Source organism: Mastomys coucha, unplaced genomic scaffold (genome assembly GCF_008632895.1).
Source record: "Mastomys coucha isolate ucsf_1 unplaced genomic scaffold, UCSF_Mcou_1 pScaffold22, whole genome shotgun sequence".
NCBI lineage: Eukaryota > Metazoa > Chordata > Mammalia > Rodentia > Muridae > Mastomys > Mastomys coucha.
The window spans coordinates 164,609,501-164,623,059 of NW_022196905.1; the positions used below are offsets into that span (position 1 = coordinate 164,609,501).

Genomic DNA, 13,559 nt, shown 5'->3' on the forward strand with positions numbered 1-13,559 from the left:
CTTTCATCTGCTGGGTTCTCTTAGCAGATAGAAATTTCCTGGTTTACTCTCTGATCATGTTAAGTGAAAGTCTACATCATCACAAAAAGACTGGTTGGGCATGGTAGCTCACCCCTTTAAGCTATAGGAGGCAGAGGCAGGTGGATCTTTGAGTTCAAACACAGCCTCGTCTACATAGTAAGTTCCAGGATAGCTAGAACTACCCTGTCTCAAGGGGGAGAAGAGACTAAAGCACAGGCTGTTTTCTTCAGCCCCACGGTGCTGACTCGAGCTGTCTATCTTCTTCAGGTGCTCTTGTGAAGCTGTTCACTAGATTATTTTATCCATATTCCTGGAGAGTGCTCAAATCCCAATTCAGGCCAGTTCAACATGATGCTCTTGTTCAGAGGCTGGGTCAGGGGATGCCAGATGGCCTGGAGGCTTGCTGGGCAGCTGGCTAAGATACAGGGTGAATCTACTTCATTAGACATCAAGCTAAGAACTGTCCAAAGACTCCTTCTACCATAAGCGTGACATTTAACAGTGGCTTTGTTCTTTGTGACTTTCTTCGGTTATGCATGAAAGGCATTTGTTTTTAATTTTTAAGCTCAGTATTTGAGGTTCCAAATCATTAGGTCACATATTAATGTTGTATAGAAGCAGACCACAACTGCTTATGATCTTCTACCAGGAAAGCTAAAGGAATCCTCCTGTTATCATCAAGTTATGCCCAAGCCATCGCTCCATCATGGGCAGGGTACAGAAGCCTCTTCATGACTTTTCCTGAGCTCAATAAATGGTAGAAAAATAAAAGGCACACACTTGACAGTGATTTATTTGCCGAGTCTCCAGAGCATGGCCCCATGTGTTGATGCTGCTTGTTAAACAGGAGTTTAGAAGAACGGTATGGCAACAAACGGAATCCTGCAGTGACTCCTTTCCATGTCCAAGTGATTCACACATTGCTGACGAATTGTATGGAACATGACTTCACTACTAGACACAAAAGGAGATGGAGTCTCTAATATTATCTATGAGGATTCCATGTCCTCAGGCTGGCTTTGCTTTATATTAGCTGAACTGCTCCAGATGCAACAAGAGGTGCAATGGTTTTGTATCGGATCAAGTGCTGTGAGCCCTCCTCCAGGTCAATAACGTAGTCTCTGAAAAAGGATGAACAGTTGTATATATGGGCCTTAGCTGACGGTCCATGGGGAAGACACATTACTCACCTCTGCTCATCGGCTTCCGGTTCTACTAGTATGTTTTCCTGTCGTTCTTTCACTCTCAGAAACACATATGAATCCAGGTCTGGTTTGGGAACTGCCAGGAAAACAAAAATGTAACCAAAAGCAGCTAACATGTTCAACTTGACAAAAGCCACTATATCAATACTATGGAGACTCCTGATACATAGAAACTACTCATTCAACATAGGACATAAACTCACAATGTCTAGGGGGTTCTCCTGTGTAGCAGCTTCCTAAAGGGGTCCATTCCAGGAACCCCAGTGAACAGCACTGAACATTTACACACACACACGGAATGAGACCATGGAGGAAGGCTTTAAGAAGGCAGGTAAGTCTAAATGAGGCCATTAAGGAGGAGGCTTCAGTCAATCTGACCAGTGTTTGATAAGAGGATAACAAAGCACCAGTGGGTTTGAGTGACTTTACAAAGAGGCTTATCCCTTTGGCCATGCAGGACACACAGAAGGAACCATGAAGGGTTCTTCCTCGACACCTAATCTTCTGGTGCCTTGATCTTGGACTTCCAGCTGCTGAAAATGTGAGCTACTCAAATATAGGACAGTGTTCCACACCACAGGACTCCTGGTGTAGCACCCATGTTAGGGTGAGGGATAAGTTCTCAGGGCACTACTCTACGTGTAGCCTAGGAACACTGAACTCAGTAAACAAGGTGGGATCTGGTTTACAGAAAGGTTTGATTTGGTCTGGCAATTTTGTCTCATTAGACTAGTATAACAGGCTGTGGCAGATGGGTATGGGTTTCACTGACAGCTCTCACACACTCAACTGGGTGACCATCACCACAGAGCTGATAAGCCCTTTGCCAAGGCAGAGAAATCTTCCCTAGCTTCCTTCTTAGCCATCACATTCTGAAACCTATGAGATCTGTGAGCCCCGCTTTCCTAGAGCTCAGAAAAGCCCCGGATTTCCCCCACCCCTAGGGGGTCAGACGGTATGTGGCTGAATAAAGGAAGGAGTCTGTATTTGAGTAAGGAGTGTATTTGAGTCCACTCTAATTCTCAGGACACAGAATAACGCTGAACCAGTAATCTTGACATCTATCTCTGATTTGTTTTGCCTGCCTCTGCCTCCCAAGTGCTGGGATTAAAGGTGTGCGCCACCACTGCCCAGTTGATTTGTTTTTAACCAGAACCCTCGTCTACTTCTATTCTGTTGCTTATCTACCTCCATATTTTTCCATACTGATGTGAGAGCTTGAACCCCCAGTGTCTGAAGGTGTCTGGGATGCACACTATGATCCTGATCTCAATCTGGAAAAGGTGCTCTGCTCGGCTTACCTGCCCTCAAGAGGTCCACCTTCTGCAGGTTGGGAGGCATGTGCTTTAAGGCAACGTTTTTAAAATGGGTCTCTGTGTGATCCATATACCTGGAACAAAGAATTCAAATGGCTGTGGTGTGCACAAATAGGAGCCAGCAAGGATACTGGCTGATAACTGGAGACAGACCCATGCTTGCAGGCAAGCAAAGGCAGTTCTACATTTCCTGGTCACTTACTCTTTGGCAAAGACAAACTCCTCTGGAGACAGGCTGGAAGGCTCCCCCTCAGGACGCATTTTCTCCTTTTCTAGGATGTGAGGGAAAAACTTCTCTATCTGTGAAGATCATCATGAAGATCTATCACTTAGGGGTCATATGCTTGCATTCTGTGTTCCTTTGGACAGTGCTGAGGATTGATCTCAGTGTCTTGCATATGCTAGTTCTCTGGCACTGAGCTATCCTAGAACCAGTTTTGTGTATCTGCTTGTGCAGGTGTTCGTGTGTGTGCAGTCACGTATGTGCACCCATGAACAAGCCAGAAGATAACCTTGGACTTCATTTCATAGAAATCGCTAATTTTTGAAACATTGTCTCTCACTGGCCTGGAACATGCTGAATGAAGTTGTTGCTAATTTTAAGGCTGACAACAAAAGGAAACTGCTCAGTGCTTGAGAGCATTTATTGCTCTTGCAAAGGAACTGGGTTCATCTTCCAGTACCCACATGATAGCTCCAAACCATCTGTAACTTCATTTCCATGGAATCCAGTGTGATGCTCCAACCTCCATGGGCACCAGACATGGCCACTGCGACTAGACTCCATGCCAGTGAAACACTCAACGCAGCAGCAGCAGCAGCAATTAAGGGGACAAGCAGCCAGGAGCCTGGCTTTGTGGTACAGCAGGGGTCTAGCATGTGCAAGGTCCAGCTCCCCAAACACGAGGGGGTAAAAAAATCAATCCCACTGACAGCAGGATTCTAAGAATTCAAAAGTCTACCTCCAGCAAGCACCACTAACATCAATAAGTCAGACATGAAACATGTCAACTTTCCCTGGGCTTATCTAACCTACAGTTTCCACTACATGTCCCAGGATGTGCTCTCCTCACACCCTGGCTACAACGATGTTAGGCTCTTATAATCTTCAGACCCTCAACTTCTCCCCATGCTATTCAATATTCCAAATTTCACTGCATCAATGCCCATCAAACCTTCATGAGCCGACACCGCAAATAGCTGCTAAGGACATAGCGGATCCTCTCCATCTCCATTCGATGGATACTGACCTTCAGGTCCCCCTTCTTGGCTCTTCTAAGGTTTTCTTCCTATTATAAGAGAAATTTAAATCATGATGTTCAAGCACTAAACACCATAAGCACTGGCAAAGTCGAGGACCCGAAAATTATGCGTGCAGTTTTAAGAAAACTGGGCTTTCCTGGGCCAGCTAGGCTGACATGCCCAGCAATGAGCAGCTAAGAGATTCTGCCTCAATGTGGGAGAGAACTGACAGCCAAAGTTGTGTTGTGACTTCACACCCATGTACACATGTGCCTGAAAAATCACACAAAGCTAAAGCAATAATCAATCCACTACAGGACTCTCTAACACAGACACTTCACTGCTCTGAAGATGAGAATAACCTAAGCCCAGGGCATGCTAAGCTGAAGACCACAAACTTAACCGTCAACAAGGCTCAGGCAGGTTACGGATGTAAGACAGGAGAGTTGCCAAGGACAGCATAGTGAATGGGATGATACTTAGCTGCTCTGGCAAACCCTGAATGTCGAGATGTAGAGTCAGTGACAGGCCAGATTGTTAATAGGAAACAGGCATGCTGATGTTTATAGCAATTCTTGGGCTGGAGTTGAGAGGGCTTGGCAGTTGAGAGCACTTCTGCTTTTGCAGAGGACCCATGTTTGGTGCCTAGTACCCACATAGTGGCTAATGACCACCTGTAACCTGAGTTTCAGAGAATCTCATACCCTTTTCTGGCCTTTGTGGGCACCAGGCATGCATGTAGCACAAAAATATCCATGCTAGCAAAGCATTCATACACATAAAATAAAAATTAAGTAAAAAATGTGATAGAAACTCTTGTAATTTATAAACATATATGCAATGGCCAATAATGGTTGCCACCTTGTCCACATCTGGAATCAACTGAAACCCAAGCAGCTAGGTACACCTATGAGAGATTTTTCTTGATCAGATGGATCATCTGAGGTAGAAAGACTGGCCGTTACATCTGGGCCACACCTTCTGTGGGCAGCCTACATAAAAGGACACGGAAAAGAAAAGGAGGCTCTTGATTTTTGCCTACTTGCCCTCACTCTTGATGGCAAGTTTATCTACCCTGCTCTTGAAGCATTACGTCCCTAGTAGTAGAACACACTTCTTTCTCTTCCTCTGCAGTCCAGAGACAAGTAATCCTTACCATGTGCTCTAGCTGTTCCATGACACACTCAACAATCTCAGCCTTGCTTTCCAGGAGGTCAGGAGCAAACTTTTCATTCATCCAGGCCTAGAAAGCAATGCAGGAAAAATGAGTGATACTCACAATGGAGCAAAACACATTAGAGACAGCTTATAGGCCCATGAAAGCTACATGTATTGTATCTCACGTAGAAAGCTATCTGCTGGAAGAATACTCTGGAGACAACTCATGCTGTATGGCAGCCTCTCCATCGCTTCCTCTTGGAAGGGGCTTTTATTTGACTGAAAAAGATTATTTGAGTTACTTCTTTCATCATTATGGTAAGTTCTGAGTAATGCCATGTGATAGTCTAGCCTTACCTGTCATTTAAGAGTATTAACTAGATCACCTTTCTACTTCCTTACCTATCCTGGCACCATCAATTTTCTTCCTTCTTTCCTTTCTCCTTTTTTGAGACAGCTCACTATGTAGTCTGGCTGGCCTGGAACTGGCTATGCAGACCAGAGTGGCCTCAATCCCACTGGCCTGCCTCTGCCTTCTGAGTATGAGCGTTAAAAGCGCACACCACCATGCCTGACTAACACTTCACTCTTTCTAAATAATTTCTTTTGTTGTTGCTACTGTATCTACTACGTGTGTATGTGTGTGAGAGAGAGACACAGCACACATGTGGAGGTCAGAGGACATGTGGGCCCTGTCGATCAAACTCCAGCTGTCATCTTTCATTTATAGGAAACTCAGTTCTAGCTTAGTTCAGATTTAGATGACAATCAAGCTCAACCTTTCTCTGATTTGCTTGAGTCTCTGCTTGCCCAATTACAATCATAATGACATAATAAATATTGTTTTGATGTAACTAAATTTGATGTAATTAAATTGTTTTGATGTATTAAGTTTTATTCAAACTTCTCTATCGGAGATACAAGTATATAAAGAATTTTGTGTGTTTCTGGGGACTAACTCGGGGCTTAGCTCATAGTAGGCCAGTTCCCTACCACTGAGCCATCCCCCAGCCTCCAATCAGAATCAAACATGTTCATCATTGCTACCACCTGAATTTTGTTCTGTAAGATCTGTGTGCTGGCTGCTGTAACTCTGTAACAAAGTGCTTGCCTAGCATGAGCAAGTTCCTTGGTTCTAGTCCCAGAGCCACGAAAACAAAGAAGAGTGCACATGCTGTCGTCCTAGCTTCATGGGGTTTTGAGAAGTGAGGGTGCTAAAACAAGCTCATGAGGATGGCACCTAACTCAGTGACTGGCGTCCTTTTCAGAAAACAGAATGTTATCCCAGATACAGCCAAGAGAAGGCTTAAGTGAAGACACCGGAGACAGCCAGCAAAGGCCAAGGAGAGATGGCCCAGAAAAAATCATCCAGCCAGTACACTGATCTTCGCCTCTACACACAGTAAATCCCTCGGTAAGCCACTCAATCTGTCTGATTATACAGTCCCACCAAACAAATACTATCACTGAAATGAGAAACTCTACATTGTAGAAAAATACCTAATGAACCTTTTATTTTTTAAAGTTTGATTAAAGTACAATTACATCTTCCCCTCTTCCTCTCCTCCCTCCAACGTCAACCATATCCCGACTCCCTCTCAAATTCATGGCCTCTTTTAAATTATTGTTACATATATATGCAAATAAATATATAAATACAACCAGCTAGACTCAACCAGTGCTGCTTGTCTATGTTTTCAGGGCTGACATTTGGTACTGGATAACCATTTAGGGATCTCATCCCCAAGGAAGACTAATTCCCTTCTCTCTGCTGTAGTTAACTGTCTGCAGCTCATTTAGGGTGGGGCCTTGTGAGATTTCCCCAGCTGTCGTTGGGATGTCAGTTGGCATAGTCACTCCTTGCTCGGGTCTGTCTAAGCAGCCATATCACTGAGCTCTCATGAGCACAGCCTCCCTGACATATTTAGAAGACAACCCTGCAGCAGATGTCCTGGTCCTCTGACTCATTCTGCTCTCTCTTCTTTGGTGTCCCTTGAGCCTTAGTTGTAGGGACTGTGTTATAGATGTATCCACTGGAGCTGGGTACCCATGGTCAGCTGTCCTCTAAACAACACTCAATAGTATATGACATAAATGCCCCCAGAACTTATAGGGCAACACAGTGCATGCTTTTACTGCAGTACACAGAGGACAGAGGCAGGTGATCTCCGAGAACAAGGTCAGCCACTGATGTATAGTGAGGCCCTATCTCAAAAACTAACTAAAAAAAAAAAAAAAAAAAAAAAAAAAAAAAAAAAAAACCCTAAGTATGTTCAGAATTCCTAAACTACCAGAGGTTCATGAGAAGATATTATTGAAGGAGGAAGAAAAGGAGGAAGAGGAAGAAGAAAGAAGGAAGGAAGAAGGAAGAAAGGAGGAGGAAGGAAGAAGAAGGAAGAGAAGGAAGAAGAGGAGGAGGAGAAAATCTAAGGTACTACAATGCAAGAAATAATCGTTGCTATTATGACTAAAAGGGATGCTGGCATTTTCTTGTTAGAGCAGACACTTATCCAGCGGGTGAGGTGGATAGAGGAGGAGACTACGATAGAGAACTGCATACTTCCATCACACATATCTTTATGTTCTGAAAATACCAAACCAGAGCCTTGCTTTGTGAGACATTCTAACTACATATGCTCAAAGTTGTCTTTTACTAGCCATCCTTGAAGACTGACAAGATGAGACTCCTAGAGAATGCCTTGCTCTCCGGCTTCCTATTTTCATGCAGATGTTACAAACACAGCTCTTTAGAAACAAATCGTCAGTTTCCTTATTTTCTGGGCCCTGGTATTGCACACCTGGAGTAGATGAAGAGCTAAGAACGGGACGTACGGGTTCTATTTGAGGTGCTTACCTGCTCCAGTCTTTCAATGAGCTCTGCAGGAGTTAGGACCACCTCCTCACTACCCGCATCAGAGTCCTGTCCATGGAGATCCAGAACCTCCGCCATCGTTTCTCAACCAGGACCCTACACCTGGAAGTAAACCAACACCCTGAAAAGCTTTCACTAGCAAGAAGTGGCTTTTAGGGAAACGTCTAGTGGGGTTGGAGGGGGCGCACTGACTGGCCAGGGCTGGAGAAATCAAAGACCGACTTTCAGTGTAGGGCTTAGTCCCGCAAGGATTAGGTCAGTCGTCGGCTTCTCTCCTAATCCTTTCCACTGCATGGGCCTGGAACTGGGCATATACCATACTAAACCGCAAGTGTTTCTTTTCGTCCGCAGGGGCAGCTTTCTGCCTTAGTGGCACAGGTGCCCATCCGGTTCAAACGTGAAACGAGCATCGTGTTTAGTGCTTGGCACACCCAGTCGGCCGCTCTAACTGACCCAGGTCGCCTGGGCACCCCAACGCTCACCTCGCGGTAGGCACTTAGAACGGCTACACGGCGCGGGAATTCCTCTTCCCTTCTCTCCCAGCCCGCACGCTGGGGAGAGGCACCACGGGCGGAGGCTTCACGAGAGGCAGGCGCCGGAGCTCGCGCCGAAAGACGGCCAGAGACCGCGGCCCACAACCGAGACCTGCGGCGACTCAGCTCCCGCGCACCTTTCCGAAACACAGCGACGACCGGAAAACGTCCCGCGCCGGAGGAGCACTAGCCAATCAGGCTCAGGCAGAAGCGGACACATGCCCTTGGCCCCGCCCACCAGGGGGCGGGCTCTGGCCGGGCTCTAGAGCGTCCTTCCGGAAGGCGGGGACGGAGGCTGGGAGCGCAGTGCCGGGTGGCACCGTCTCGGAACTGCCACGTGGGGGCGCTCACCTCGCAGCCAGGAAACCAGGCAGCGCCGTCTTGTGGCAGATCGGTACAGGCCCTGTTCCTTCTCTCTTTTAACATTTACTGTGGGTTGGTTCCGTTGCCACGCCTGTTTGTCCTATCAGTTCATAGATTCATACATGTATGTTGAAACCACATTTAAGAGACTCGCTCCATTGTCATTCCTTTACATTCTTTTGTGCAGAAATGCTCTCTAATCTTATTTGAGTTGTTCTTTTTGGTGATGAGAGAATGCCTATTGTCTTTCTAGGATTCTACCTTTTTAGTGAGTGTGCATGCAATATACGCACGTGGTACATGCTCATAAGTATGGGGGGAGTGAGGAATATGTGCCTATCCATAGAGGCTAGAGGATGCTCTGTTGTTCTCTGTCTTCGTCCCATAAGAGAGGGCCTTTCGCTGAACTTGGAGCTATGTTGGCATCCAGGAAACCCCAGAGATCTTTTGGTCTCTGCGCCACATGTGACTAGGATTATAAATGTATGTAGCCATATCGAGCTTTTTTTTTTTTAATGTGGGTACCAGGGAATTGAACTTAGCTCACGATTGCATAGCAAGTGCTCTTGCACACTGAGCCCCTTACGTTTGTTTTATAGATATATTTACTAATTTTCATGTATGTATGTATGTGTGCCTGCACATGAATGCGGGGGCTAGCTGAGGCCAGAAGAGTGCATTGGATCCTGATGGAGCTAGAGTGACATGTGGTTATGAGCTGTTCCACATGGGTGCCGACAACCAAACTCCAGCCCTCTGCCTTAGACAGTGCTCTAAACCAATAAGCTATCTCTCTAGCCCCTACCCCACTCCATTTTTTAAGTGCCGAACTTCCTAGTTCGCAATCACATTGCAAACTTTTTAGTTTTATACACCTATAAATTATCCATCTTGACATATTACTTGAAATAGTAAGAAATAACAGGACTAATAGAAAGTTGTGGAAATTTAAATTTGTGGTAGCTTAAAGAGGATGCAATGCAAGAGGTACAATACAATCTTAGCATGTGCACTGGGTCCAGTCTCCAGCAACAAAGTAAAAAAGAAAAAAAATCTCTTTCTACAATTTATCACTGATGTAAAAATTTATTTTAGTATTTATTTTTATTTGATACAGGGTCTCATCATGCAACTCTAGCTGACCTGGAACTTGCAGATTAGCATATTAGCCTCAAACTCATAGAGATCCACCCACCTCTGCCTCGTGGTGGTATAAACATTTTAATATTCATCCCCTATTTTTTGAAATAGGATGTTATATTTTGTTCCACATATCATTAGATTGGTATTTTACTATCAAATTAGCATGGAACAGATAAGATAAATTCCATCTATAGAGTAGTAGCCCAGAGTGATAAGAAATTACTGTATTTTATCTTTAGTTATGAAAATATCACTTTAGCTTAAAATAGTGACATTGGTTATGAAGTTATTATATTTTCTGAAACAAAATCCAGAAGCCTAGGCTATTTGGTATATTGCAGCCGATTCTGTAAGCAGCTGCATTCTAGAAACTGGTCAAGCATAAGCTTCTAGTCCTATTGGTTCACAGGGCCCATGGAGTCATAAGAATGGTGGACTCATCCTGGGGTTTGGTCAAGCATAAGCTTCCAGTCCTATTGGTTCACAGGGCCCATGGAGTTGTAAGAATGGTGAACTCATCCTGGGGTTTGGTCAAGCATAAGCTTCCAGTCCTATTGGTTCACAGGGCCTATGGAGTCCTGTGGATGCTGGAACCGTCCTGGGGTTTGGTCTGGGAGGGGGATTTGTCTTTCACATTTATAAGAAGTAATTCAGCTGTACCCTGAACGCTGGGCCCTTCCTTACTTTCACTTACTTGTAAGCCAGGAAAGTTACTTTCCCACATCCTCCTTCCCTTTCTTTTTCTCTCCCTCTTTGTTTTTAACATTTCTAGGAGTGGTAATCACCGTGCACAAGGCAATTTACAGACATACGCAAGGTGGCTTGCTACACAGCCTCCACAACCCCCCTTAGTTTAACTATGTTGTCTTGGATGGCCTTGAACTCACAGAGATCTGCTGCTTCTATTGGAATTAGCCACCATACCCAACATACAAGTTGTTTTGTGGGAGTATTTTCTAGACATTTTCAAACGTAGAAAAAATTTAAAAAAGCACATATTACTAGTACAGGTAGTAGAGTGTAGCTCAGTAGAGAGCTTGTCTCACAAACCCAAGGCTCACGTGTGATGCCTTTCACTAGTGTTGGTTTTTAAATCCGATTCTTCAAACATCTATGCAAGCAGGAACTGCATTAATATGAAACTGGATGAGCTGTACATGCTAATCCTTCACTGGGAAGGGGCTGCACATCTTTATGTAAAGTTCCTTGGCATTTGGTAACAGCACAAAGGTATGTAGATTGCTAGGATCACATTTCTTAGTAATTCAAATCAAACCAAACCAAACCCTGGACGTGGTAGTTTGTGCCTGTACGCCGGTCCCAGCTGAGGCACAAGGACCACTTGAGTCCAGTTCAGCCATGAAGTTCAGAGCTCTTTTGCAGGGAGGGACTGAACCTAGGATCTCATGTATGGCAGGTATAACACTAAGCTATACTCCAAGTCCCCTACTGGCCACCTTGGTCGTCAGTAGACTTCAACAGTTTCAACTGAGGAATCTGAGGGAGAGATGGAACCTAGCATAGGCTACCCATAATCCTTACTTGCATAACTGCAACCTATCCCACCATTTTATTGGGCATGGGTAGGGATGGTCAGAATACTACCTGCTGGAACTTCGCTGTCTTCTACCTGAGTCCTAGAGATCAAGTTCAAGTTCCCAGGCTTGGTGGCTGTCCTGGCTAGCTTTGTGTGTCAACTTGACACAGGCTGGAGTTATCACAGAAGGGAGCTTCAGTTGGGGAAGTACCTCCATGAGGTCCAGCTGTGGGGCATTTTATCAATTAGTGATCAAGGGGGTAGGGCCCCTTGTGGGTGGTGCCATCCCTGGGCTGGAGGTGTTGGGTTCTATAAGAGAGCAGTCTGAGCAAGCCAGGAGAAGCAAGCCAGCAAGGAACATCTCTCTCCATGGCCTCTGCATCAGCTCCTGCTTCCTGACCTGCTTGAGTTCCAGTCCTGACTTCCTCTGGTGACCAACAGCCATGTGGAAGTAAGCTGAATAAACCCTTTTCTCCCCAACTTGCTTTCATGGTCATGCTGTTTATGCAGGAATAGAAACCCTGACTAAGATAGTGGCAAATGCCTTTACTTTGAGCCATCTTGTCAGGCCCTTGAAACTCCCACCTTGGGTATCCCAGAAGCTGGGCAGTCCAGAACCTCATCTTGACTAAGGACAAACACTATGTGAATTGGATATTTTCTACATTTCTTTCTTTTTCCTCCTCCTCTTCTTGCCCCTCTTTCTTGGTTTTTCAAGTCAGGGTTTTTCTCTGTACTCCACACTGTCCTAGAACTCACTCTGTAGACCAGGCTGACTTCAAACTCAAAAATCCACCTGCCACTGCTGCTTCCCAAGTACTGTGATTAAAGGCATCTGCTACCACCAACCAGCTACTCTTACATTTCTTCTAAGTTTTGCACACTGGAGAGTGTATGACTATTTCAAGAGAAAGATGCTTGAAAATCTCGTAAGAGAAATAAGCTCACAGTAAAATGTCAGAATACAATGTGTCTCAGTCAGGGTTTCTATTCCGGCACAAACATCATGACCAAGAAGCAAGTTGGGGAGGAAAGGGTTTACTCAGCTTACACTTCCACATTGTTGTTCATCAGCAAAGGAGGTCAGGACTGGAACTCAAGCAGGTCAGGAAGCAGGAGCTGATGAGAGGCCATGGAGAGAGATGTTCCTTGCTGGCTTGCTTCTCCTGGCTTGCTCAGCCTGCTCTCTTATAGAACCCAAGACTTCCAGCCCAGGGATGGCACAACCCACAAGGGACCCTACCCCCTTGATCACTAATTGAGAAAATGCCCCACAGCTGGATCTCATGGAGGCACTTCCCCAACTGAAGCTCCCTTCTCTGTGATAACTCCAGCCTGTGTCAAGTTGACACACAAAACCAGCCAGTACATACTGTATTCTTGGTTTTTTGTTTTTAAGTTGTGTGCATGCACCTGCCTCGTGTATGTGTAGGGGTCACATTACAACTTGTGGTAGTTGGTTCTCTCCTTCCATCAAGTGGGTCTGGGGGAATGAACTGAGGGGTTGGCAAGTCTGCTTATCCACTGAGCCACCTCACCAGTCCCATTTCATATTCTCACTAAATCTACCTTATTTTTAAAAGGTCATCATCCAAGATATAGTAGTAATTCTGATAACTTTTTCCTTTTTTTTTTTTTGGTTTTTGGAGACAAGGTTTCTCTGTGTAGTCCTGGCTGTCCTGGAGCTCACTCTGTAGACCAGGCTGGCCTCGAACTCAGAAATCCACCTGCCTCTGCCTCCCAAGTGCTGGGATTAAAGGCGTGCGCCACCACTGGCCGGCTTTGATAACTCTTTCCTAACGAAAACTATCTATTCATATTAAGGGTGGGTAAGATGGCCACCAGGTAGAGTCTCCTGCCACCAACCTTGATGATTTGTGTTTGATCCCTGCTGTCCTCATGGTGGAGAGAACTGACTCTGACCTCCACACGCATGCCATGGCATGTGCACACCCACATACAGCACATACTTACACACATACTCTAAATAAAAAAATAAAAATACTTAGGTATGCTTTATCAGTTACCCCAATATTGTCTTCCAAATAAAATGCCAGACCATTTCTTTTATCAAATCACATCAACTGAGACACAGAGAGGGTTTATTTAAGAAAAGTTTTACTAATGTGTTAATATTTCGGCAACATTATTGCAACCAGTTTAAAAGGC

The 13,559-nt window shown here is 45.0% G+C and overlaps 1 protein-coding gene across 4 annotated transcripts; it reads right to left on the bottom strand.

The window, feature by feature from the left end:
* Nucleotides 1–8,520, bottom strand: Gins4 (GINS complex subunit 4). 4 transcript variants are annotated; one of them, XM_031339289.1, is made up of 8 exons: nt 8,297–8,520; nt 7,797–7,916; nt 4,941–5,027; nt 3,718–3,831; nt 2,745–2,842; nt 2,528–2,616; nt 1,212–1,302; nt 1–1,142 (listed from the first exon to the last, which is right to left on the bottom strand). In XM_031339289.1, exons 2-8 carry the CDS (start codon nt 7,890–7,892, stop codon nt 1,046–1,048), a joined length of 672 nt encoding a protein of 223 aa, XP_031195149.1. In that variant the 5' UTR covers nt 7,893–7,916; nt 8,297–8,520; the 3' UTR covers nt 1–1,045. The 4 variants fall into 4 exon arrangements, with proteins under 4 accessions (XP_031195149.1, XP_031195152.1, XP_031195148.1 ...); XM_031339292.1 differs by lacking the exon at nt 8,297–8,520 and adding an exon at nt 8,131–8,290; XM_031339288.1 differs by lacking the exon at nt 8,297–8,520 and adding an exon at nt 8,007–8,290.
* Between the last annotated feature and the right edge of the window lie 5,039 nt (nt 8,521–13,559).